The 25805-nt window shown below is 46.7% G+C and overlaps 1 protein-coding gene across 5 annotated transcripts in view; it reads right to left on the minus strand.

Annotated features, from left to right (window-relative positions):
- Nucleotides 1-512: 512 nt before the first annotated feature.
- The window catches only part of ZNF592 (zinc finger protein 592), a 54154-nt gene continuing 28861 nt past the window's right edge, over nucleotides 513-25805 (minus strand). For 3 of the 5 annotated variants that reach the window (XM_054531788.2, XM_024232284.3, XM_063716289.1), the window contains 8 exons: nucleotides 18860-21098; nucleotides 12898-13076; nucleotides 5768-5944; nucleotides 5339-5498; nucleotides 4938-5225; nucleotides 4597-4709; nucleotides 3832-3967; nucleotides 513-1948 (listed from right to left, as the gene is read on the minus strand). In XM_054531788.2, coding sequence (XP_054387763.1) covers nucleotides 1418-1948; nucleotides 3832-3967; nucleotides 4597-4709; nucleotides 4938-5225; nucleotides 5339-5498; nucleotides 5768-5944; nucleotides 12898-13076; nucleotides 18860-21079 — 3804 coding nt within the window. In that variant the 5' untranslated portion in view covers nucleotides 21080-21098 and the 3' untranslated portion in view covers nucleotides 513-1417. Of the gene's footprint in view, nucleotides 1949-3831; nucleotides 3968-4596; nucleotides 4710-4937; nucleotides 5226-5338; nucleotides 5499-5767; nucleotides 5945-12897; nucleotides 13077-18859; nucleotides 21099-24124; nucleotides 24222-25435; nucleotides 25566-25805 lie in introns of those variants that run through there. The other 2 variants (XM_024232285.3, XM_024232288.3) reach the window with 2 other exon arrangements.

Consider the following 25805-nt stretch of genomic DNA (forward strand, 5'->3'; position numbering starts at 1 on the left):
CTCCACCATCAGTGAAAAGACAGCCAGTCTCCCAAGTCTCATCCCAGTTCTGCCACATTTGAGTTCTGTGGCAGTAGCGATGCTGTAAGAAATAAGAAACCTCTTGAATGCTATAAGAAAATTATAAATTCCTCTTCTCCACCCCCTTTTCCCTTTTTACCAGTAAGGGGTTCTCTTATGTTGAAAATCAACTGAAGGAAAGATGAAGGTGCCCAGAAAATTTCCATAGGCCCTAAAGCCAATGTCACTAGCCTGGAGGAGATCCTGGAGGAGATCCTTGACCATTGTGGAGCCCCTCCCCTCACCCCTTCAGAAGGTCTCTAGAGAACTAAGTAGTACAGGGCTCCTGGTTTCCTAACCACAAGCTCCAGAATCTAGAGTAGGCCTTCCTTAGACAGTAGGAAGTGTTGTCCTCCCTCAGAGATGGGACAAACAGGGGAAGTCTGGGAAAGACCCCTGGGTGGAACAGGGTGGGGGCCAGGCTCACTTGGAGAGGAATACAAGAGCCTACCTGCATGGTGAGAAGATTTTTTATTTGAAATATAGTCTGAGCAACATGAGTGTAGCCAAGAGGAGTAGGGGCTGGCCTGCCTGGGGCAGCAGCCTCTCAAATGGCACGAGAGCAGTACAAATATTCCAATGTCTGTGTGCCCCAACCCCACCTGTCAGGAAAGGCACAACAGCAGAACAAAGACCCACCCACAGCACCTTCTCAAGGGGTCTGGTTCTTGGTGCCTGCCTGCCTTTGCCTTACCTCCTGCTCTGCCCAGGTTCCAAACAGAGGTGTGCAGCAGAGGTTTCTCCCACCCCACCCACAGAGACATGATGAGCTAGTGTGACAATTAGTTCTCAGGACTATTTTGAGGGAAAAGAATCAGAGAAGACAGGGAGGAGGGGCAAGGTGATCAAGGGCCCTCGCCAAACCAGACTAGGCAGAGCTCTCCCAGAGGGGCTGTGTCAGCACCCCTCATTTCCCTCCTTCTCAGGATCTAAAGGCAGGAAGGAGAGCTGGTGTCTGCAGGAAAATAGAGCTCTGAGGAGCGCCCTGGCTGAAGGCAGCAGGCGGGAACCTCCCAGAAAAGCACAGCCGCCGTGGGGTTCAAGCCTAGTTGACAGCATTGGGGTTGGGCCACATAAGCAGCCTGGGGTTGGAAGGACACAGACAAGAGATGGGGTACCAAGAAGCAGCAAAAAGCCATAAATAACAGAAGCAAATTCAGAGCTGTGAGGGTCCTGGCCGACCCCACATTTCCTGGGGCTGGGGTATACCAGCACTGGCAGCTCAGGGCAGACACTACTCCAGGGTACAACCGGCCACACTCACACCGGGGGCAGAGCCTTTTATTTTCCACGGTCCACACGGCAGGTGGAAGACGCTTCGGCACCACCCCGACCATGCACACTGCAAAGTCTCCGGTCACACCTGAGGGGATAGTGCGTGGCTGTCCTGGTCCTGAGAGGCCTGTGGTTGACTGTGATCACTGTGGCCACCATCGTCCTCAGGGGCCGGGCCCAGCAATCTCCTCGCCTCTGGGTCAGCCGACAAAGGCTCACCGGCACATTCTTCCAGTCCATTCTCTCTAGTCTCCATGGGCACCTCCTCCCCGGAGCCCTCCTCTGGCTCTGCCACCTCCACTGCCATCTCCACTGCCACCGCCTCCTCTTCCTCCTCCTCCTCCTGGTCTCTCACCTTGTGGACAATGAAGAGGTGGCGGCTGAGGGAGCTGGCAGAGGTGTAGCACAAACCACAGAGGAGACATTGGGCTGTGGAGCTGTCCACCTGGTGCTGAGGTATGTGGCTCTGAAACTCGAGCCCCGAGTCTGTGGCAAAACTACATTTTGCGCACTGAAAAAGGGACTTGTGCCTTTTGGTGGAAGAGACAGTTGCGCCATTGCTGGTGCCTGGAGCGTCCCCCACTCCACTGACTGGTCTTTTCAGATGGTTCACCTAAAAGGAGAGACAGCATGAGAAAAGTCCAGGCCAAGCCCTGGACATGAGCCCCTAGACATAACCATGAGCCCAAGGACTCAAAGAAAGCACCACCCAGGCCAGGGTCACCCCAGCCCTGAACGCTGGTTTATGTTTGCTTTGTTTCAATTGTTTGTTTGTTTTGTAATGTAACATATGCATGTGTCACAATACTCCAAAGGCATAGGAAGGGTATAGAGACTACCCCACTCCCCAGGCCTGCTCTCTAAAGAACATATTACCTCGGTTTGTGGCTCCTCCAAAAGGTATCCTATGCCTATACAAAAACAAAACTATTGTCTTTTACAAAATGATGGCATGCCATGCGTACTTTTCTTTTTATTTTTGAGGCAGGGTCTCACTCTGTTGCCCAGGCTGGAGTGCAGAGGCACAATCACAGTTCACTGCATCCTTGACCTACCGGGCTTAAGCGATCCTCCCACCTCAGCCTCATGAGTAGCTGGGACTACAAGTGAACGTCACCAAACCCGGCTAATTTTTTTATTTTATTTCATTTCATTTTTGAGACAGGGTCTCATTTTGTTACCCAGGCTGGAGTGCAGTGGCGTGATCACAGCTCAGTGCAGTCTTGACCTCAGAGCTTAAGTGATCCTCCCACCTCAGCCTCCTGAATAGATGGAACTATAGCTGCACACCACCACACCCAGCTAATTTATTTACTTATTTATTGTAGAGACAGAGTCTCCCAATGTTGCCCAGGCTGGTCTCAAACTCCTAGGCTCAAGTGATCCTTCCACCTTGGCCTCCCAAAGTGATGGGATTACAGGCATGAACCACCGCACCCAGTATATGCATGCTTTTCTTCACCCTGTGTTTTTCTTGTTTTTGTTTTACTTAACAACATACATTGGAGCGTGTTTCCATGGGAGAACATACAGAGGCTTCATTCTTCTAAAGGCAGCACACTAACCCACTGTGGGGATGAGAAGTCCCCAACGGCAGACATTTAGCTGAGTTCCATCTTTGTTACTGCACACAGTGCTGCAGCAAACATCCTTTAGCAGACTTCTTTATGCCCAAGGCAAAAGATCTCTCTAATAGACAGATCCTAGAAGCAGAATTGCTGGATCAAAGGGTATGTGCATTTTGGGGGAAGGGAGGATGTACATTTTACAACTGGACAGGTGTTGCCAAAAACATCAATCGATACCCCCAGCTACTACGCATGAAAGGGCCTTTGCCAACCACTGACACCATCTGATTAGGCAAGAAAGTTTTAAGAATGCTTTGAAACTCCAGGCAGCTCTTAGGACTTCCCAGATACACCTGATCCTTCTGTGGAACAGCACACCCTACCATGGTATGGAGAGAGGCTGGAGTGAGGAGGAAAAACCAGGCTGCTCCAAAGTTCACCAGAAATCAGAATAGGGCATGGAACAGGGATGAGGTCATAGGGCAAGGGGCCAGGATAGAAGGTTCTAGGCCTGGCTCTTCCTATAACTAGTGAGAAGGTTGGGGGGTGAGTTGGTCGAACATCATTATCCTCATCTGACAAGGTAGTCCTGTGTGCTCCCGCCTCAGGACTGCTGTGAAGCATAAAGAGAATGGTATGTGTGAAAATGCACCAATGTCCACAAAGCACAGCACACCCCTACAGAGGGGGCCATGGTGACAGGGAAGCAACAGTAACAAAAGGCTGACAGACCACCTTATGGGTCTTTGTCCTTATCCCCTACTTGTGTCCAGTGCCAGGCAGGTCACAGAGGACTAGGGAGTGACCCACATTGAGGGAAGCTGTCACTCTGGTTGTTCCATGGCCACAACAGTAGCCTTCCTAATGCCCTTCCAGCTCCAAGCCTCACTGAGCAGCCAGCTCCAATGGGCAGGGAGCCCACACTCACCTGAGGGGAATGTCCACCCGGAGGTTTGACTTTGGACGTCTGGCTCAAATCAGGGTTTCTGATGCCATGCATAAGGCTGATGTGGCTCTCCAGGAGGGAGGGCCGAGGAAAGCTGGGGCTGTCCTCTGTGCAGTACCTGCAGAAGCACAGCGGAGAGGTCAGGTAAGTGCCCGGGCCGCAGGCTCCCTCAGTGCTATTCACACCAAGGCCAGGAAGAAGGGAGTCTGGAGCAGACTCCTGGGCTGGCTGGTGCTGTGACCCCCAGAGAGACCCAGCCAGCAGGCCAGCCAAGGTGGCAGACAATAGCACGTCAGAATACTTGCACTCTTGACACCCGGCGCTCAGCCACAATCTCACTGAACACTACCTGATGTCACTGCCCAGAGACCCAAGTGCTAGGCTAGTAGTCATAGTGAAAGGGCCTGGGTACATCCCAAGGCATAGGCAGATGATGTAAAAGCCTCTCGGCCCCAGGGGTGCATGGTCACATCACCACCCCTCCTCTTAAACCTCAGGGTGCTTCGTGACTGATGGGCTGTGCAGTCCTGGGCTAGAGAGTGATGAGAGAGGGTTCAGGAGCTACCAGGTTCTGGAAGCTGATTTTTGACCTGCCCCTGATTTCTGACTTAGCTGCAATTTCTTCCAGTTGGAAATCACTTGTCTCTTGTCTTAGACATCTGATCTTGCAGCAGAGAAAAGCCCCAGTGGTGCCACGGACAGTCTTTTGAACCTCAGACCTCCTCACTACTATCCCCAGGGACTCACCCGCAGGTGTAGACCTTCTTTACTGTGTCATGGTTGTTGCGGATGTGTTTGCGCAGGCTGTTGGGGGTGTGGAAGGACTGTTCGCACTGCCGGCATGGGTACCGCTTCAATGTCTAAGGAAGGAGGTGGCAACACACAAAGCATCAGAACTGTAAGATAGTTCTGGGTGCATTTTTCTTCCAGATGCCATGGGCAGAAAGGAGGATACTCCCAAAGACCTCAAGATCTGTGGTACCCACCCTGCCCAAAGCCCAAAGCACCAGGAACCCTAGAGGTTCTGGCTTCACAGAAAGAAGTCCAGAGGACTGGGCTCTGCATTATGACTGTGTGGCTGCACTTACCCGACCGTGGCTCTTTTTCATGTGGGACACGTAGCTCTCTCGATCTGGAACCCACTCCTGGCACTCCTGGCAGGTCCAGCCAGTGTTCCTCAGCCGCGGCCTGGCTTCCACCCTGCGGTGGGCTTCAGGCCTACCCCAGCGGCCAGAAGGCAGGGAGCTGCTCCGAGCAGTCACACTAGTGGCTGGGGGCTCAGTGGGAACTCGAGAGCCAGGGCGGCTTGAGGATGTGTCCGCTGAAGACTGGAGGCTTGACAGCTCGTCCACATTTCGGGGAACACCGTGGGTGCTCTGGGGATGGGGAGAGCGATTACTGACTGGGCAAGGGGAAAGATGCACAGAGTCAGACCCCCAGCCTGAGGCATGTGCCCTCCTCCCCGGCCTCCTCCCGCAAGGCATCCCACCTTGACGTGTTGCATCAACTCCGGCTTCTGCACGAACAAGAGCGGGCACTCAGGGCACTTGAAGACGCCCACCTGCGTCTTGCTGACATTCTGGTAAAAATGCTGCTGAATGTGCCTCTTCTTGTTGAAGACCATTTCACAGGAGCACTTATAAATGAGCCTGATGAGACAAGCCCCAGGGGGTGAGGTGGCCAAGGCACCACGCAGCCCCTCCACCCATCTCTGCTCTCTCTGAACCAGGGTCAAGTTTGGGAAAGCACTACCCTGAGCCAATGTGGATGCTCCCCTGCCTCAGGACATCCTTAGTACGACCCCAGGCACCTCTGCCACTAACCCTAGCTCCCTCACCCATCCCTATGCCACCCCCTACAGCACCCAGGCTACTCCTCTCTGCCCCACAGGGCCTGCTGGCCCTGGAGCTGCACTCACTGGGAGGGTCTGTGGGGCTGGGTGGGGTGCTGGGTGGCACTGTGGTCTGCAGTGCTGCTGGCAGTCTTGAAGGCCATGGGGCAGAATGCACATTTGTGGAAAACCTGGCAGTGTCGCTCCTGGATGTGGCTTTTCAGCAAGGCCAAGGTCAGGTGGACGACACCACAGTGGATGCACCTAGACAGAAGGGGGGTAGTGTGAGTGTGGGTAGAGTAGAGGGAGTACTGGACCCAGAGGTGGTGCTGCAAGAGGAGGGATGGAGAAGAGGAACAGAACTATCCAGGCACCTTCTCCCTCCCTCAATCACTTGGACTTCCACCCTCAACAAGTACATCCTGAGGGTCTGCTTGCTACAGTCTAGCACAATGTGGCCACACAGTGGCCCCCAAGCCCAAGGCCATGCCTTGTACAGAAGGGAGAAACCCCAACCTTCCCTGCACTGGCCAGAGGATATTCTGCAAACCAAAAACCTGAGCCTACCTAAGAGAAGTTGGTGGAAGTGGAGAGGGAAGAAAATGGTTCAATAATGGCATAAACAGTATTTAAGTGTGAGACAACTGCAGAAGTCCAAGAATTTCCGAAGGAGGCTGCACAAAGCCCATGCCTTCCCACAGGCTGGTACGGGTAAGCAGGGATGGCCACTTAACAAAACATACAGTCAGGCAATGCTATGGTCACCAAAACAACAACTACATTAAAACAACCCTTAAAGCCCAGGAAGAAATACTCTATAGTGTTGTCCAGTGGAACTTGCTGTGATGAAGGAATGGTCAATAGTTCCACTGGGGCGGGCACGGTAGGTCACGCCTGTAATCCTAGCACTTGGGGAGGCCGAGGAGGGCGGATCACATGAGGCCAGGAGTTCAAGATGAGACATGGCCGACATGGCAAAATCCTGTTTCTACTAAAAATACAAAAATTAGTGGGCATGGTGGCACGTGCCTGTAATCCCAGCTACTCAGCTGGCTGAGGCAGGAGAATTGCTTGAACCCAGGAGGCAGAGGTTACAGTAAGCCGAGATTGTGCCACTGCATTCCAGCCTGGGTGACAGAGCGAGAACCTGTTTCCTGGGGGGGAGCGGGGGAAGCTCCACTGTTCATGTAGCCATGTGCCTATTTAAATTAACAAAAAAATAAAAATAAAAATTCAGTTCCTTAGTTGCACTGGCCACATTTCAAGCACCCGGTAGCCACAAATGGCTGGTACTATACTATACTCTACTGGACCATGCAGCTCAAAAGTGCTGTGATGTCTTCTTGGTGGAACTATGGGGATAACTTTTCATTTCTTTTTCTCCCTACCAATTTGTATTTTCTGAGTTTGTTTGGTGGATTTTTTTTTTTACAATGCATAAATAAGATAAACAATTGTCTTAAACCATTTCTCTGAAATTGAGGCCGTATGGAACTTGTTTCAACTTCACAACATCTCTCTATAAATACTGCCTTTCCTTTTATCGATATCGGAGAATAATATGACCTTCCTCCATGCCAACCTGCATCCATAAGATTACTAGTCCCTCTCCTGTGTTCAGTCTTTCCTCCTGCCCATGAACACACACAGGTCTCCCCTACATGACGAAACATCTTTTCCCTCTCTGCTCTTCCTTTTTATCTTCCTTTTGTTGCAATACTGTCTGCCCTCATAATATTGACATCCCCACAGGCACTAAAGAGAGGCAGTTGCTTTGCTAAAATAAAAGGCATGCCTTCATTTAAGAATTATTTGACTCCTGAATGCTACCCTTCGTTTTAATATATATATATATTTATTTTTATTTATTTTTTTTTGAGACAGAGTCTTGCTTTGTCACCCAGATTGGAGTGCAGTGGTGAAATCTTGGCTCACTGCAACCTCCACCTCCTGGGTTCAAGCGATTCTCCTGTCTCAGCCTCCCAAGTAGCTGGGATTACAGGTGCCTGCAACCACACCCGGCTTACTTTTGTATTTTTAGTAGAGACGGGGTTTCACTATGTTGGCCAGGCTGGTCTTGAACTCCTGACCTCAGGTGATCCACTGACCTCGGCCTCCCAAATTGCTGGGATTACAGGCGTGATACATTTTCACAGTCCACATAAATCCCCACAGAATCCTGAACAATCTTTTTTCTTCCTTGTGTGTATTGGAAGGGAGGGGTAGAGAATCACCTTTGAAAATTTAATTAGCAATGAAGAGCAGCCCACGGAACCAGAAAGCTTTTTGTGATGAACTCCACAGCGCATTCATTACTAAATTTGTATATGCTTTAAATTAGGGTTTCTATACAAGCTACTTACTTAATTTTCCTTTCCTGCTAAACAGAAGATTGAAACCAACTTCTAGCACGCAGAAGTATTTCCACACTACAAAGTATTATGAGAACAAAGCACATAATTCCACATTCATCCAAAGTGGCCAAGTACACCTGATATGTGTAAAGAATCTCTTAAGTGGCTTTATTTGTGCCGTTTGACCAAACTCCTGCAGAAACAGTAGAAATATATTCTTTTTGAATGCTACTGAAAATTCCTTCTATGTATCTGGTAGACATTTCTTTGAGAAACCTCATTGAAAGTAAGAACACATGCAAAGTACCCTCAATGAAGGACTGAATCCAACGGGGTTTACAAGTTGATGAGAAAGTGTGCAGAAAAGAGTGCCAACCATATGACACCGCACTTGACCACAGTTTTTTAAGAGAAGATAGACAATTATGGAATCATATGTTGTGAAATATGTAGTTTTAGAAAAGATAATAAACAACATAAAGTATTTAACTTTGTTAATAATCACAAATAAGAAAATAACATTAAAACAGTCTAAACTTGCTTCCTTATGACATCATAAGCCACTCTCCAAATTATTAACAAAGAACAGAATAATTTATGAAAATCTGAAATATGTGTATGCATATTTTACATAAAATACATATAAATTATATATACTTATATAAATAACCATATATATAGGCTTTTTACATTATCATCAAGTAAAAGCAAAAATAATACAAAACATAAAATAATATTGTAAAACTCTGTAGTAGATAGAGTTCAATAAAATGGAACATAGGTATCTTGAGAATTTATTTAAAAAACTAGCATCCACAGAATGGGAGAAAATATTTGCAAATCTGACAAGGAACTTGTATTCAGAAGATATAAAAAACTCTTACAACTCAATTATGTCAAATAACCCAATTCAGAAGTGGGCAAATGATCTGAATAGACATTTCTCCAAAGAAGATGGAGTCCGGGCCGGGAACAGTGGCTCACGCCTGTAATCCCAACACTTTGGGAGGCTGAGGTCAGTGGATCACCTGAGGTCAGGAGTTCAAGACCAGCCTGGCCAAAATGGTGAAACCCCGTCTCTACTAAAAATACAAAAATTAGCCGGGCATGGTGGTGGGCGTCTGTAATCCCAGCTATTCAGGAGGCTGAGGCAGGAGAAGTGCTTGAACCCGGGGTGGCGGAGGTTGCAGTGAGCTGAGATAGCGCCATTGCACTCCAGCCTGGTCAACAGAGTAAGACTATTTCAAAAAAAAAAAAAAAAAAAAAAGATGGAGTCCAATAAGCACATGATCAACACCGTTAACCATCAGGGAAACAAGATACCATTTCACACCCGTAAGGATGGTTACAATCAAAAAGACAATAACAAGTGTTGGCAAGGGTGTACAGAAACCAAAACCTAGATACACTGCTGGTGGGGATGTAAAAATGGTGCAGTCACTTTGGAAAATAGTCTGACAGTTTCTCAAAAAGTTAATCAGAGTTACTATTTTTTTTCCTCTTTTAAAATTATATTTTAAGTTCGGGGATACATGTGCAGAATGTGCAGGTTTGTTACATAGGTATACACGTACCATGGCGGTTTGCTGCACCCATCAACCCATCTTCTACATTAGGTATTTCTCCTAATGCTATCCCTCCCCTAGCCCCCCACCCCCTGACAGGCCCCAGTGTGTGATGTTCCCCTCCCTATAGAGTTACTATTTGACCCAGCTATTCTACTCCTAGGTATCCAAAGCAACTGAAAACATGTCCACATGATAACTTGTACATGAATGTTCTTCAGCAGCATTATTCATACTATTCATTATTCATGAAGCCAAAAGGTGGAACCAACCCAAAGGTCCATCAGCTGACAAATGGATAAACAAAACATGGTATATCCCCACAATGGAATCTCATTCAGCCATAATAAGGAATGAAATACTGATATATGCTACAACATGGATGAACCTTGCAAATACGCTAATAATATTACATAATTCCACTTATATGACATGTCCAGAAGAGCTATGAGAGACAGAAAGTAAATTAGTGATTGCCTAGGGCTAGGGGGATGAAAGAAGTGGTGGATATGAGGTTTCTTCTTGGATAGTAAAAATGCTCTAAAATTGTTTGTAGTGATTGCACAACTCTGTTATGAACACTGTAGTGTTGTGTATGTCTTCTGACTTCAACCGCAGATCACTGAAAATTTTAATATCGCTATCTTCAGTAATCCCTTTCGCTGAGTCACAATTCATTTGGTCTGGCATTCCTTACAAAAAGGTTTGATAAACTGAACTGCTTTTGAGACATTTCTTTTTACTTGTACATAAGAAAATATGTAATTAAAAGCAAAAAGCATTAATCCATCCATACAATTAAACATTTCTTGGGCCAGGTGCGGTGGCTCACGCCTGTAGTCCCAGCACTTTGGGAGGCCAAGCCAGGTGGATCACCTGAGGTCAGGAGTTTGAGACCAGCCTGACCATCATGGTGAAACCCCATCTCTACTAAAAATACAAAAATTAGCCAAGCGTGGTGGCGCATGCCTATAATCCCAGCTACTCAGGAGGCTGAGGCAGGAGAATTGCTTGAACTCGAGAGGCGGAGATTGCAGTAAGCCAAGATGCTGCCACTGCACTCCAGCCTGGGTGACAGAGCAAGACTCCATCTTCAAAAAAAAAAAAAAAAATTCTTGGATTCAAGATTCAAAGATAAATATTTAAGTGTTGATTGCATTACTATTGGATTGGATTTGATCTTAGAACAAGCAGCATACACTTAAATCAAGGCTAGAAAGGTATTTTTAAGTGTTACAGGATACTGTAAAAACATATTCAGATGTTTGGTTTGAAATGTAGCCTGGGATGCTGCCAAGCAATGCTCTTCAGCAACTTGGTGGTAAGTGCTTTGTATAATCCTGTCTTAGGTTTGTCTTGTTTTTAATGTACTTTAGATACTCCATCCTCCATAAGATGAAAAAGAAATCAGTCTACATTTTTAAATGTTTACAACAGCCAGACATGGTGGCTCACACCTGTAATCCTAACACTTCGGGGAGTTGAGGTGGGAGGATCGCTTGAGCCCAGGAGTTATGCGACCAGCCTGGGCAACATGGTGAAACCCTGTCTCTACAAAAAGCACAAAAAGTTAGCCAGGCATGGTGGTGCGTGCCTATAGTCCCAGCTACCTGGGAGGCCGAGATGGGAGGATCACCTGAGCTCGGGAGGTCAAGGCTGCAGTGAGCCACGATCACACCACTGCCCTCCAGCCTGGGTGACAGTGAGACCCTGTCTCAAAAAAATATAAAAATAAAATGTTTACCCCAAGACAGAAATGCGGGAGTCACTGCAAAACTTTAATATACGTGTTAGCTTCCCAGAATGATCTTTCTAAAACATACTAGCCAGATTACTGCCCTGCTGCAAATCCTTCTGTAGCTCCTCAATGTCCACTGGAAAATGTCCAAATGCCTGCCAAGAAATATAAGGTCTTGCATGGCCTAGCCTCACCTCTGCCAAACTCCTCATCCCTCATTCCATATAAAAGCTATTGTCAAATCTTGATGCTTCTTCCTAAACCCCTCTCAAATCTACCTTCTCTCCATTCCCACGATCATGCCTTCAGTGAAGCCCTCAGCATCTCATTTAGACCATCATACTTGCCTTTCAAGAAGTCTTCAGTCTCTCTCCTCACTAATACATGTGTTCGCTTCCCAGAATGATCTTTCTAAAATATACTAGCCAAATCACTCCCCTGCTGCAAATATTTCTGTAGCTCCTCACTGTCCATTGGATAAAGTCCAAATGTCTGCCAAGAAATACAAGGTCTTGCACGGTCTGGCCTCTGCCAACTCCCTAGTCTCATTTCTCCCCACTCCCACAATTCATCCTGACATTCCTCTATACAACCATACTCATCATTCCTGACACCTCTTTTGTGTATGCTGTTATTCCTGGTCAGGCGCTTGCCAGGTATGGTTTCCCCTTCTTTTGCCTGAAAATCTAGTATCTCCTTTAGGAAGCTTTCCTGACCATTTCTCTATTGTGGGACTTAGCACTCTGAGTTATAATTACTTATGTTCTTATGTTTGTAACCTACCAGGGCAAGGGCTGTGTCTTAATCATTTTTGTATCCTGAGTGTCTAACACAATGCTAAAGACAATAATAAGTACACACAAAAAAGTCAAATGAACTAAAACCAAAAAAAAATTTAATGCCAAAGAGCAGAAAACAAATTACAGATCAATGAGCTCTAGAGGGAAGTTTTTTCCCTCACTTTGATCTTTTCCCTGAAAATGACTTCTTGCTTATGTTTGACACAAAGGAGGAGATTCCATTTAAAATAAGAGTTTTCTTGGTTTTACCAAGAGGCTGATCCTTTTTTCCAGTCTCAGGTTTTGCCCATTTTGCCACAAACTGACAAAAATTAACAAAAAGAATGATACTAAAGCCCTTTGAGTTTGGCATCTTGCAGCCCCATTTGTTAAAACCTGCAAACATTTCCAAGTACTGTAATTAGTACATTCATTATTGAAACAGCACTTTACATTTAACGTGCCAAACATAACTTTGTGAGCAAATTAAACTTACATATGTTTTAAAACCAAATAGACAAAGTATTATATGTCTAATCTCCCCAAAACTTCAAAGCTAATTTTTTAATATTTAAGTTTTTTAAACTCCTTATTATTCTCTCTCTTGCTCTTCCTGTCTGTTACCAAATAAAAAATGTCTGTCCACATACCATCCAACGCTCTTGTCCTGTTAGACTGGAACCCAAGCCTCTTAAGACCAAAACTATCTGAAATGAGTTCTGGCTTAGGAAAAGGACCAGCCATTGGGCAATACCAGGACAGCAAGCCAGGCAGCACCCACCTGTAGCCCACCTTGCGGGCATAGTGCAGGCAATTCTCCTTTACATGGGTCTGGAAGTAGGCAGAGCGGCAGAGGACCCCACACTCCGGGCAGCAGTAGGGGGACTTGTGTGCATGAATCCGCTGGTGGGCACAGAAACTGCACTGGTTGGGCAGCAGCATCTGGCATACCTGGCAGGTCTAGGAAAGAACACCAAGAAAGCAGATCATGCAGGGGCCATAGGCCTGTGGCTCTCCAATCGGGGCTGTCTGGTTTTCTAGTGCATGGGTCAAAATAACCCCTTCCCCTAACCACTCTCTCTTCCAACTCTCCTGGACACTTCTGACACCCCTAGACCTCATTTCGAGTGCTGATACTGATACCCAAGCAAGCTTTGTCTGACACCCTATTAATCAGGGACAGACCTGACCCTATTCTCTCAAAGACCAGTTCCGCCCCAGGACTGTGTTTCTTTCCTGCGGCTTAGCAGAGGACCAGCTTTTCCTTTGCAGAGGCCTAAAGCACATCTTGAATTCTAAGACCTCACTGCACTGCTAGACCCACCAGGGTCTCTGTCACAGCTCAGTAGAGGCAGTTCTTGCCATCTACCCCCAACATTGGCCTGGTAGAGACCCGGTCAGCACCTCTAGTCAGGTGGATCAGTGACTTCCAAAGTGGATCTGAGACCACCCTGATTGGTACCCAGAAGGCTCTCAATAAAGACTGACTGAGTGATCTTGTCAGTTTCCATTACTCTAGCCCTGTTTGCCCACTCTGGGGGTTAGGAGAGTCGCGGGGGCGGGGGTTGGGGGGTGGGATGGGTGGTGGGGGTTCCCTGAGCCACAGCTAAGCAAATATACCCACAGACAAGGGCAGATTAGGTAGCAGCTCCTTTGTTCCCAGCCCCAGGAGAAAACCAGTGGAAGTACAAGTACTACAACCAGACTAATTACGCTCTGATGGGCAGAGCTCTGACAAGCAACCAGCCCAGAGGGAAAAAGTAAAAGACTTCGCTGGTGCCTGCATGCTGGAGAGGCCCTTCTTAACTTCTTAGTAAAGGGGACACCTGTCCTACTCACAGAGGGGGCCACTGATGTGGGGTCAGAGGAGCTGACTAGAGGGATATAGAAGTCAGCTCGAAGGGGCTTGCCACTGACCAAAGATAGGATAACATTAGCATTAAAAAGAATGACTGAATATGTAAATATACTGAATTTATAAAAATCAATGAGCCATTACAACATTTAAACTAATAGAGGAGGTCACCTCAAACCCACTAGGATGGCTACTATTTAAAAGAACAGAAAATAAGTGCTGGTGAGGATATGGAGAAACTGGAACACTTGGGCACTGTTGGTGGGAATATAAAATGGTGCATCTACTGTGGAAAATAGTACAGTGGTATCTCAGAAAATTAAACACAGAAGTACCATATGATCCAGCAATGCCACTTCTGGGTGTGTACCCAAAAGACTTAAAAGCAAGGTCTCAAAGAGATACACTTTTATGCTTATGTTCATAGTAACATTATTCACAATAGCTAAGACGTGGAAATAACCCAAGTATCCATCAATGGATGAAAGGATAAATAAAATGTGGTATATACACACAATGGAATATTATTCAGCCTGAAAAAAAAAGGGGAATTTTTTTTTTTTGAGATGGGGTCTCTGATGCCCAGACTAGAGTGCAGTGGCACGATCTTGGCTCACCGCAGCCTCCACCTCCCAGGCTCAAGCAATTCTCCTGCCTCAGCCTCCTGAGTAGCTGGGATTACAGGCACGCACCACTACCACCTGGCTAATTTTTGTTTTTTAGTTTTCTGTGTTTTTTTTTTTTTTTAAATAGAGACAGGGTTTCACTATGTTGGCCAGGCTGGTCTCGAACTCGTGACCTCAAATGACCCACCCACCTCAGCCACCCAAAGTGCTGGGCTTACAGGTGTGAGCCACCATGCCCAGCCAAAAAAGAAGGAGATTCTGACATACGCTACAACATAAATGAATCTTGAGGACATGCTAAATGGAAAAGCCAGTCACAAAAAGATAAATGCTGTGTGATTCCACTTGTATGAGATACCAAGAATAGTCAAACTCCTAGAGACAGAAAACATAAGGGTGGTTGCCAGGGCTTGGGGGGAGGAAGATAAATGGGAATTGTTTTTTGTTTGTTTCTTTTTTAAAATGAGTACAGGGTTTCAGTTTTGCAACATGAAGAGTTCTGGAGACTGGTTTCACAACAATGTGAGTATACTTAACATTAACACTACTGAACTGTACATATCAAAATGATTGTGATGGGAAATTTTACATTACGTGTATTTTACCACAATTTTTTAAAAATAGAAGAGGGACTCTTAGAACACAAATTGAGATTGTCAGGGTATCAACTCACAACTCTGAGAACTGTTAATTAAAAGAAACAAATTATCCCATTTTCCAACGTAAACTATATTTCAGAGTAACCAAATAGCCCTCATGGAAGCAAAAAATATACTTTATACAGAATTCTAGCTAATAAATGAGAAACAATAGAATTAGAAAAATATCCTTTGAAACTCAATAAAATTAGACTCAAGCAGTGATTACTGATGGATAATTAGGTAAAAGGTGGGGAGCTTTACAATGAAGGGATCAGAATATTATCACCTAAATTCACTCTCATCAATTCAGCATCATTAAAAGTGAGACAATCAGGCACTTTGTGCCTCCTTAAGTTATGAAACAGGAAGAACGCAGCACCCTCCACCCCCACCCTCCATCAATACTGACCTGAATCTAATCAAGTCTTTATTGCTAACTTCCAGTCTACAGGAAAAAATATGGGATAAGGAGGAAAAAATTCCTTGCATGAGGAAGTAATCAGTAAAACTCAAAGTTCTGGAAAACTTAGGAAGTAATCAGTTAAACCCAGAATTGTTCTGGAAAATGCTCAGAACACATGACCCAATTTCTTCAACAAGTCAATGGCATGAAAAGAGGGTGTCTACTAGGATGGAGTGGGAAGAGGTACTGTTCCAGATTGAGATATTTATGAAACATAAACAAATGTGATGTGTAGCCCCATGTTCAGATCCTGACTCAAAATAATCCCAACTGTAAAAAGACATTTTTTGACATAACTGGAAAAATCTGAATATGAACTTATAGTAGGTAATACTAAGGGACTGTTATTAATTGTGTTGGGTGGAATGACAATATCCATCTGGCTGACATCCTGCCCAAACAACGTGGCTTGGAAAGCAAGAGGAAGGATGAAAGACTCCCTGGGTCACTGCAGAGGGAGGCATGCTCCATTCAGGGGCAGACTCCCAGGAAGAAGATGGAAAGCCCAAACGGATGCTGTTCCCGCAGTCCCTGCTGTGGTGTGGAGCCCAACCTATCTGCCCACCCCCTGCCCTGGACACATGGGCTGAAGCTAGGTACTGTCCTGTGGAAAACCCAAGCCCAGCAGCCATCAAGCCTAGTTTTTAATCCCATAGCTCAGGGCTCACCCTTTCCCTGAGACTCAGAAGCCACAATAGTGGCATGAGATTTTGTGAGGGATTTGGAGCTGGCTGAGAGAGGCCTGATAAGCCTTCTGTGCACTCCTTCCCTTCCTGTCGGCGAGTGCTCTTCTCCAGCTCCCACTAGGATACAATGACACAGAAAGGATGTAAGATGAGAAAGGTGCCATGCCAGCCTGGGATCCTACACCCAGACCTCTGCCTACTCAAATTTTAGAAGATGCACAAGGAGGTGGGTGTGATGGCTCATGCCTGTAATCCCAGCACTTTGGGAGGCCGAGGCAGGTGGATTACTTGAGGTCAGAAGTTCAAGACCAGCCTGGGCAAACATGGCAAAACTCCATCTCTACTAAAAATACAAAAATTAGCCGGGCATGGTGGCGCACAACTGTAGTCCCAGCTACTCGGGAAGCTGAGGCAGGAGAATCACTTGAACCCAGGAGGCAGAGGCTGCAGTGGGCCGAGATCGCACCACTGCACTCCATCCTGGGCAACAAAGCAAGACTCCATCTCACAAAAAAAAAAAAAAAAAAAAAAAAGATACGTAAGGACCAGTGTGAAAAAATCCCAGACCCAGGCATCAGACTTCCACTGCCAAGGGTCCTCCTCATGGCCCCTTGACTCAGATAAAGTAAACCTGGCCCAACTCAACCATGCTGGGGCAGCAAGAACACTGAAGCCCCAGGGGAAGAGACCCAGAGTGACCACACTCCATCTGACGCATCAGAAGAAAAATGCAAACTGAAACAGAGCAGGAGGAGATGAGAGGCCACAGTGGGATCCTATAGCACCTTCTGGCCCCTTTGCGGGGCTGAGTCCTCTGCAGAAGCCCTACAGGCCCACCAAACTCAACTCTGACCTCTACCCTAATATTGCCAAGACCAGCCTCATGCATAACAACGTCCTCTTCTTCAAACCCACTCTGCACTCTCATATTCCTTTGCTCCCTATACTCAAAACACCCTTGCCCCTCCTACTCCTCCAAACTCATCCTTGCAAGCCCAACTTAAATGTCACCTCCACGCAGCATCTTCCTTATGCATGGAGTCATCGTGAATTAGTTCCTCTGGGGCACTCTGTGCAACTATGTTTATAACCTTGGTTTAGCCCCACTCTCAGCTGGCCATATACTGTAGCTGTTTGGGTGGTGACCACTGCCCTTGCTAGGCCACTGTAAGCTCCTGAAGGTGAGACTCCCTTCTGCCGGCATCCCCTGGTTGGCACAGACCCCCAGCCCGTGCACAGTGGGCACTCAGGGAACACATGCAAAGCTCAACAGCTACCAACACATGCACAGACTCCTGGCTGAACTGAAGCAAAAAGAGCTGTTTTACTTTCCTCCCAGGCCTCTGTAGCACCAGCTTAGGGAAGCACCATGAGGGGTGGGTTTGGCTATGTCATGAAGAGAACCACCTTCTGGAGGCCTCCTTCTTCAGAAAAACCACTAACACATAACACAGACACAGAAGGTGCCAAAGGGTATTCTCAGCGCAGAAGGCTTTTTTTTTTAATGAATCTCATCAAGCATAACCAAGAATCAAAACAAGCAGATAAGCACAGTTGCTTTCCTGGAGTGGTGAGAACGCAGCTGAAAGGAGGCTCCATAAACCTCTGCCAGAGGCCCCACGTGTCTGTCTTCTCTCCTTCCTTCTATCCTAGCCCTGCCATTGGCCCTACTGCAGTTTCCACAAAAGGACTCTGCAAGAACAGCTGTGTCATTGCAGGGCAGAACAACAACTTATTAAAGACACAGTTCTTTGGCTGGGGACAGTGGCTTACGCCTGTAATCCCAGCACTCTGGGAGGCTGAGATGGGCAGATCACTTGAAGCCAGGAGTTCAAGAACAGCCTGGGCAACATGGTGAAACCCTGTCTCTACTAAAAATACAAAAATTAGCTAGGCATGGTGGCACATGCCTGGAGTCCTAGCTACTTGGGAGGCTAAGGCATAAGAATCACTTGAACCCCGGAGGCAGAGGTTGTAGTGAGCTGAGATCCCACCAGTGCACTCCAGCCTGGGTGACAGAGTGAGACTCTGTCTCAAGAAAAGAAAAAAAGACAAAAAAGACAAAGTTCTTAGAACAGACTGAGGTGCAGGGGCAGTGACTCACCTATCTCTGTCCCCAAGTTCCTTGGTCACATGCTAAGACTGTGCGGACACCTGCCAGAGACCAGAGGGAGATCATCCAGTAAAGACCTATCTTGGGCCTGACAATGGGCCTTGACAGACCCTTTGAGGGGAAGTTGAGCGGAACACGGGACATGTCCGTAAATACACTTGCTAAATTAGGGTCTCACCTCAGTATGGGCAGGACACCTTTTCCAACACCAAACACTAAATATTCAGGCAGACGCCCTCTTCTAAGACTCATAAGATTCCACCACTGCCCCCATATCAATGAGCTTTCCTCTCCATGCCCAGTCATGGAACCTGTGTGAGCCAGGGGCCCGATACCCGTAACAGTGAGGGTCTGCTTACCAGCCCCTCTGTCTCCTCTGTTGTCCTCTGGAAATGTGCAGCCAGGACCATGTAGTCCCGCATCTGCTTGTGACATTCAAGACACTTGATTGAGTACCGGATGAGCCTCACAGGGTCTGGGTAGAGTGGCAAGGCTGGAGGAGGGGGACTGGCACTGCCCGAAGTGAGGCCATGTTTGGGAGAGGATGAAGGGGCTGGGGCTGCTGGTGCCGTGGAGTTCACAGGGGCCGACACGAACATTTGGTCCGCAGAGATAGGCTTCACCAGCAGCTGGGAACACTGCATGACGAGCCCCTTGCTCTTGTGGTCACGGGCGTGCCGGAGCAGGCTGCACTTGTTGAAGAAGAGCAGCGTCTTGGAGCACAGTGTGCACAGTACCTCAATGTGGACACTCCGCCGGCCATAGTGCTGGCTCAGGCTCTTCTCTAAGGCAAATGCATCTCCACACTCAAGGCAGCAGTACCCACTGGCCGGCACGTGGATCCTGCTGTCCGCAGGCGGGCTGAGATTTGGCGCATAGAGGGGCACGGGGTTGGAGCTGTGGAGGACCTTGTTGAAGACCTCTACAATCAGTGGGGCAGCCTTTTTCACCTGGTGGACCAGGGGCACCGACATTTGTGTAAGCTGTGGCTGGCTCCGTCTTTGCACTGAAGACTTGGCTGTCACTGATGCAGCAACACTGTGGGGGACGAGGTTCAGGTTGGCCAAGTGCACGGCTTTGGGCAGGAGGTTGGCAGGGGCCAGGGTGGATGCCTGCAGTGCTGTGCTCTGTTGCTTCTTGCCTGTCTGTGAGCCTGGGGCAGCCCCCTTTGGGACCCGGGGCCCAGAACTGCAGCTGGGAGATGAAGAGTCACTGGCCTTTGTCATGCTCTCGTCCCCTTTCCTGGCCCCCTGGGGGCTCCCTGAATTTGTGCCTGCCTCAGGAAAGTGCTCTTCCACAGGCTCTTCATCCCCTGGCACCTCGCTGGGGGCCTCTGCAATGGCGCTCCCTAGAGGTGACCCAACAGGGGACTTACTTGGATCATCAGGATCTGGCAGGATCCTTGTGACAGTTCGTTTGATTTCCCCTGATGATGTCTTAATGGTTTTGATTCTCACTTTGGGAATTGCTGGTGGGGAGCTGGCAGCCACAGACGGTGAGCCTTTGCTGCTGCTGTCACTGCAGATGCTACGAGGGCTGTCCGATGGCTTGATACTTTTTCTAGTGGCCTCCAGAGGGCTCCGGGGACTCTTTGGTGACTTGGGCATTTTGGGGCTACCTTTAGAACTCTCTTTAGTGGGCCCTGAGAGATCCTTTGTGTGGCCAGGCTGATCCTCCTTAGTGACACTAGCCACTCTTTTGGCCTGCAAGGCCACCAAGGCTGCCACACAAGAGGACAGCTTGGAATGAGCTGGCTTTAGACGCTGCCTAGGGGGGACTGATGAGCAGGTACCAAGCTCCCGGGCAAGCCCCTTGGACTCTCCAATATTGTTGCTAGGATGGCTGTTGAACTCCAAAGCTTCCCCAAAGAATCGAGTGGCATCCGGATCCTTGTGAGGTTCCACTGTGTTCTGCCCACTTTGCTCGTGTTCCTGCTGGCTCCCCAAGGGCAGGGGTTCTGGCTTGGGTTCTTTCTTACAAAAATGATCAAACATATGCAGCTCTGGAACCGGAAACTTAGCCAGAGCCTCCAGGACTGGGCCTCCCACAGCCCCGCACCCAAGAGGGGGTGGGAAATAACTGTCAGAGTGTTTGGGCTTTATCCCAAATCCGTTATCTTTGATGGGATCCTCAGGTTCTGGGCTGGAGATTGGACTGAACTGGTTGAAGGTGGGTAATGGCTCTGACTTGGGAGGCTCCAGTTTGCCAGGGAAACTCCTGGCACTGTCTCCATTCATAAAAGTAGAATCAAATTTCCCACAGTTGTGGGGATCTGGAGGCAGATCTGAGCCCCGGAATCCATTGTGTAGGAGACTGGGAGTAATGTGGTCTTTCTCCGCTTCAAATGACTCCTGGCGGCTGGTGTTCTTGACAATGACACTCACGGCCGGCACATCGGGGGCTGATCCTGAGTGAGACAAGGACACACTTTCATCCATACATATGCCTGGAGGTTTGAGAGGACTCTCATTCTCCTCACTGGGTGTCTGGATGGCCTCCTTGGCATCAAGGCTGGTGGGGTCTGGGATGTCAAAGGCAGCCAGAAGGTCATCAAAATCTGGGGTTTTCATATCCCCCATGGCTGGATGCTGGCAAGGGCTGTAACAGAAACAGAAAACAGAATCAGTGACCACCAGGGTCCCACTGGACCATCTTCACTACACACCCATCAAACTAATGCACACACAGCCAGCACACCCATGCAGAACCCCACATACTATGACAGGAAGCCACACACCTCAGTTTTACCCCAACAGGTTTCTAAAATGCTGGAGAGGTGGGGGCAGAGATGGAAAGAGTAGTGAGATGTAGCAACAAGCCTGCCTGTACGATCTTAAACCTCAGTACCTGGAAATTGATGGCTGGTTACAAAGCCACAGAGAGTACACTCCTACCATACTTCCTCAGCTTCTCAGGGAATATCATCCCTCCACGATCATGTGCACTAGCAAAAAGCCACTCAGCACTTCCAGCCTTTGGAAAACTACTGATTAATACATGAAACCTGGCTATAACTTCTTCTGCTAATTTACTCTTAGTAATTACTCACTAACTTTATATAACTTTGGGGTTTCTTCCTGCATAAATTCAATCAAATCCAGAATGATTTGCTATTTGTGTTGTCTCATGAATAAATTCTAGAAAATTATATCATCCCTAGGTATTTTTTCTCTGTTCAGCAGACACACTTGATTCCTTTTCACCCTAAAACTGTTATCAGTTGGTGAATGCTCCTCCATTAAACCTGAGGAACAGGGTGAGTTGCAAAGTACCAACAGTTATCAAATTGGCCAAGTGACAGTTTGGGGGAAGCCTAAATTCTATTTTGACTTAATATACAAAGAATAGGATAATAATTCTATTTTAACTTCATGCACCTGTTTCCTTCATGATCTGGGGAAGCAGAGCTACAGAACTACTGCAACAGAGGAAACACAAGGCCCTAGAGAGACCTTCCATTAGGAAATTCTTATAAAACTCACACTTAAGATGAAACATGAAACTGGCTGGCTCAAACCTGCTGGAGGGAGAATAAAAACCTCACCATCTCCCTTTAAGTCCTGCATCTGCTTCAGCATTCCAGGGCCTTTACTGGCTTAAGTGTTTCTTACGTCACATTTATGTTGAAAACCTTTCTGGATGCAGATTGGCACAATTCTTTTAGAAAGCAGTATGGTAGCTTCACAGAACCAGAAAAGTGGCAAACTTTAGGTCCAGGAACCCCACTTCCAGAAATTTATCCTAAGAACAAAAATTCTCAAAAACTATATGCAAAAGTATATGCTACAGCATCATTTAAAAAGCACAAAAGGGAGACATACACACAAAAAGAATTTAAATGTCTAAGACCAAAAAAAAAAAAAAAAAAAAAAATACTTGATAGACTATAACGCAGTCATTAAAAATTCTCACTACGGGCCGGTCGCGGTGGCTCTTGCCTATAATCCCAGCACTTTGGGAGGCCAAGGCGGGTGGACAGCTTGAGGTCAGGAGTTCAACACCAGCCTGGCCAACATGGTGAAACCCCGTCTCTACTAAAAATACAAAAATCAGCCAGGCGTGGTGGTGGGCGCCTGTAATCCCAGCTACTCTGGAGGCTGAGGCAGGAGAATCACTTGATCCCAGGAGGCGGAGGTTGCCATGAGTAGAGATCGCACCACTGCCCCAAGCCTGGGCGACAGAGTGAGCAACTCCATCTCAAAATAAATAAATAAATAAATAAATAAATAATAAAAATTCTCATGAAATCTATATAGCAACAAGGAAAATTACTTATAATGTCAAGTTTAAAAAGACTAATACAAAAATGTTGTCAGACTATAACAATGTAAAACTATGCATGCATTTGAGCCAAGATTTTTTAAAAATGAAAATGATTACACAGAGTAGTGGAATTACTGTTGGGTTATTTTTTCAAAACTTTTTTAGGGGGCTGATAGATTGCTTTTATAATTTTTAAAGGGAAAAATAACAACAACAACAAAACCCACTCAGAAACACAAGGCAGCAGGTGGCATAGCAGAGGTATATCTCTTACCACCCCGTGAGATCAACAGGTTTCCAGGTTTAGTTTCTTGCCCCACTCCCAACTCCCAGCAAAACACATCTGCCTGCATATGAGTTCTCACAGAAAATGAGAACTACACTCCCTCCCATTGGGAAGATATCTAATTACGGTAATAATAAAGTACAATACCAATTACCTAAACATGGGTTGGCAGAACACCCCACTGGAATGAGATATAAAGTTTTGAACAGCACAAATGTTTGTCTCTTGGAATAGGAGGTGTTGGAACCCATAAACAAAAGGAACATACCGGATGTCACTGAAAGCAGCGGGCACTCAATACCAAGTGACCTACTATGCAGGGTGATCATAACTATAAGGAAACTCCTGCATGATATTTGCTTTATAAGCTTCTTTTTTATTTCTTTTTTGTTCTTTCTTTCTTTTAAATGTCTAGGAAAGGCCAGGCACAGTGGCTCACTCCTGTAATCCCAGCACTTTGGGAGGCCGAGGTAGGTGGATCACCTGAGGTCAGGAGTTCGAGACCAGCCTGGCCAACATAGTGAAATCTCATCTCTACTAAAAATACAAAAATTAGTTGGGTGTGGTGGCACACGCCTGTAGTACCATCTACTTGGGAGGCTGAAGCAGGAGAATCACTTGAACTCAGGAGGAGGAGGTTGCAGTGAGTCAAGATCTTGCCACTGCACTCCAGCCTGGGCAACAGACCAAGACTCCAACTCAAAAAAAACAAAACAAAACTGTCTAGGAAAAAAAGACTGAGGGGAAAGGGCAAAATAGATTTCCCAGCTCTCATTAAGGAGCTGGAAAAAGCATGTGGGAGAAGAGGAGGAGAAGTTGATTGTGTGTGTAAGGATTAGCTGGGAGCCTGCTACTATCTAATATGAAGTTGCAGAGGCTTGAAGCAGAGAAAGATTAGATCAGAAGTAAAGCTCTCCTCATAGAGAAATCTCAGGGATTGACTGAGAATGGTCAGAAGTAAAGTAAATATCTTTTGCTGGAAAATCAGAGCTAGTAAATGGTGTGAGAGCTCAATACTAGCAGCAGAAAAAAAAACTTTATATAGAGATTTTAGGTCAGGCACAGTAGCTCACACCTGTAATCTTAGCACTTTGGGAGGCCAAGGGAGGAGGATCACTTGACCCCAGGAGTTTGAGAGTAGCCCGAGGAACACAGTGAGACTCTATTTTTAAAAAGAATAAAAAAACATTAATAATAATAATAAATGTTTTAAATGCCAAAGCTGAAAGCCTTTAAAAGCCAAAGATCACATGCTGTTTTCTATTTAGCCCCAGTAAGAAAAACCAAAAACAGCAGCAATCAATAACTGTGAATAAGGTACTCTACCATGTACCTACATGTTTATATTTACTTGAACCTTGATCTAAAGCATCACATTGTTTTTAAATAGAAATTAATCAAAATGTACCGTTATAAAAGCAAAAGAAGAAACTGTAAAGAAAAAGACAACCAATAAAAAAGTTCTATTTACCAAAAACCTGCCAGCACAAAGTTAAAAGGCAAACAATAAATCAAAAGGAATATTTGCAACATATAGTTATTATCATTAATATCTTAATTAAAACATAAAAAGCCCTTATAGAGGGACCTCCTCTTTCGGCTTTGGAGCCCCCCTCCCTCTGTCTCTCTACAAGGGAGTTTCTTCCTTCTGTCTTCTCCCTTCCTTTTTGCCTATTAAATGCTCCACTCCTTAAAACCACTCCACGTGTGTCCCTGTTGTTTTCTCTAAGCCGGCATGAGGACCAAGAACCCTGGTGTTCCTCCACTCATCAGAGCCGTATCATTTTGGTTCATGGGCCAGGAAAGGAAATTCAATCATCAGACTGCAATCAAACTCCAAATGGTGCTATAAACTGAACCACACATGCACACACCATTCTTCCGAGGACCCTTAGATCAACCCCAGGAGGAGCCCTAGCTGCTGTTCTCCATTTGACGCCCCTTTTCAGCAGGAAGTAGCCAGAAAGAGTCGTCGCCCAAAATCCCCTAACAGCAGTTAGTGTAGCATCTCCACAGGGGGAAATGTAGGAAAAGGGGTCATTGGGAAGCTTTAAAGAATCTCAGGAAAAGTTTCTTGTAAAGCCCCTGCTCTTAGAGCCAGGCCAGCAACCTTTGATATGCAAGTCGGCCATTAGAAACTGGGTCCACCCAAACATGGAGATTCCCGCGGCCTTCTTGCCCTTTCCCTACATGTTCCTGGCAACATGGCCACCCCCATATATCCTCACGAGTGTAGAACGTCGTGTCACCCTGCATTTGCATATTAAAAAGCTAGGGTGGGAGGGCCAGCTTTTTCTCGGGCTACGTGAATGACATGCCTAGTCAAACCAATCCCCTGCGCCCTATGCAAATCAAACACCGCCTCCTCCAGCCTCTGCATGTGTACTTGACTGGTATCCGTGGCAGATGGGGACCTCCTCTTTCGGCTTTGGAGCCCCTCCTCCCTCTGTCTCTGTACGGGGGAGCGTCTTCCTTCTGTCTTCTCCCTTCCTTCTTGCCTATTAAACTCTCCACTCCTTAAAACAAAAACAAAAAGCCCTTACAAAGCAATAAGTAAAATATAAGCAACCCATTAGAAAAATGAGTGAGGGTGATGAGCAGGCAATTAAAAGAAGAAAGACAAATGGACAGACTAGAAAAAATACTACAGAATGGAGTTACAAGAATATTCCAAATGTTAAAAGTATCTAGGCCGGGCGCGGTGGCTCACGCCTGTAATCCCAGCACTTTGGGAGGCCGAGGCGGGCGGATCACCA

Source organism: Pongo abelii, chromosome 16, assembly GCF_028885655.2.
Source record: "Pongo abelii isolate AG06213 chromosome 16, NHGRI_mPonAbe1-v2.0_pri, whole genome shotgun sequence".
Classification (NCBI taxonomy): Eukaryota; Metazoa; Chordata; class Mammalia; order Primates; family Hominidae; genus Pongo; species Pongo abelii.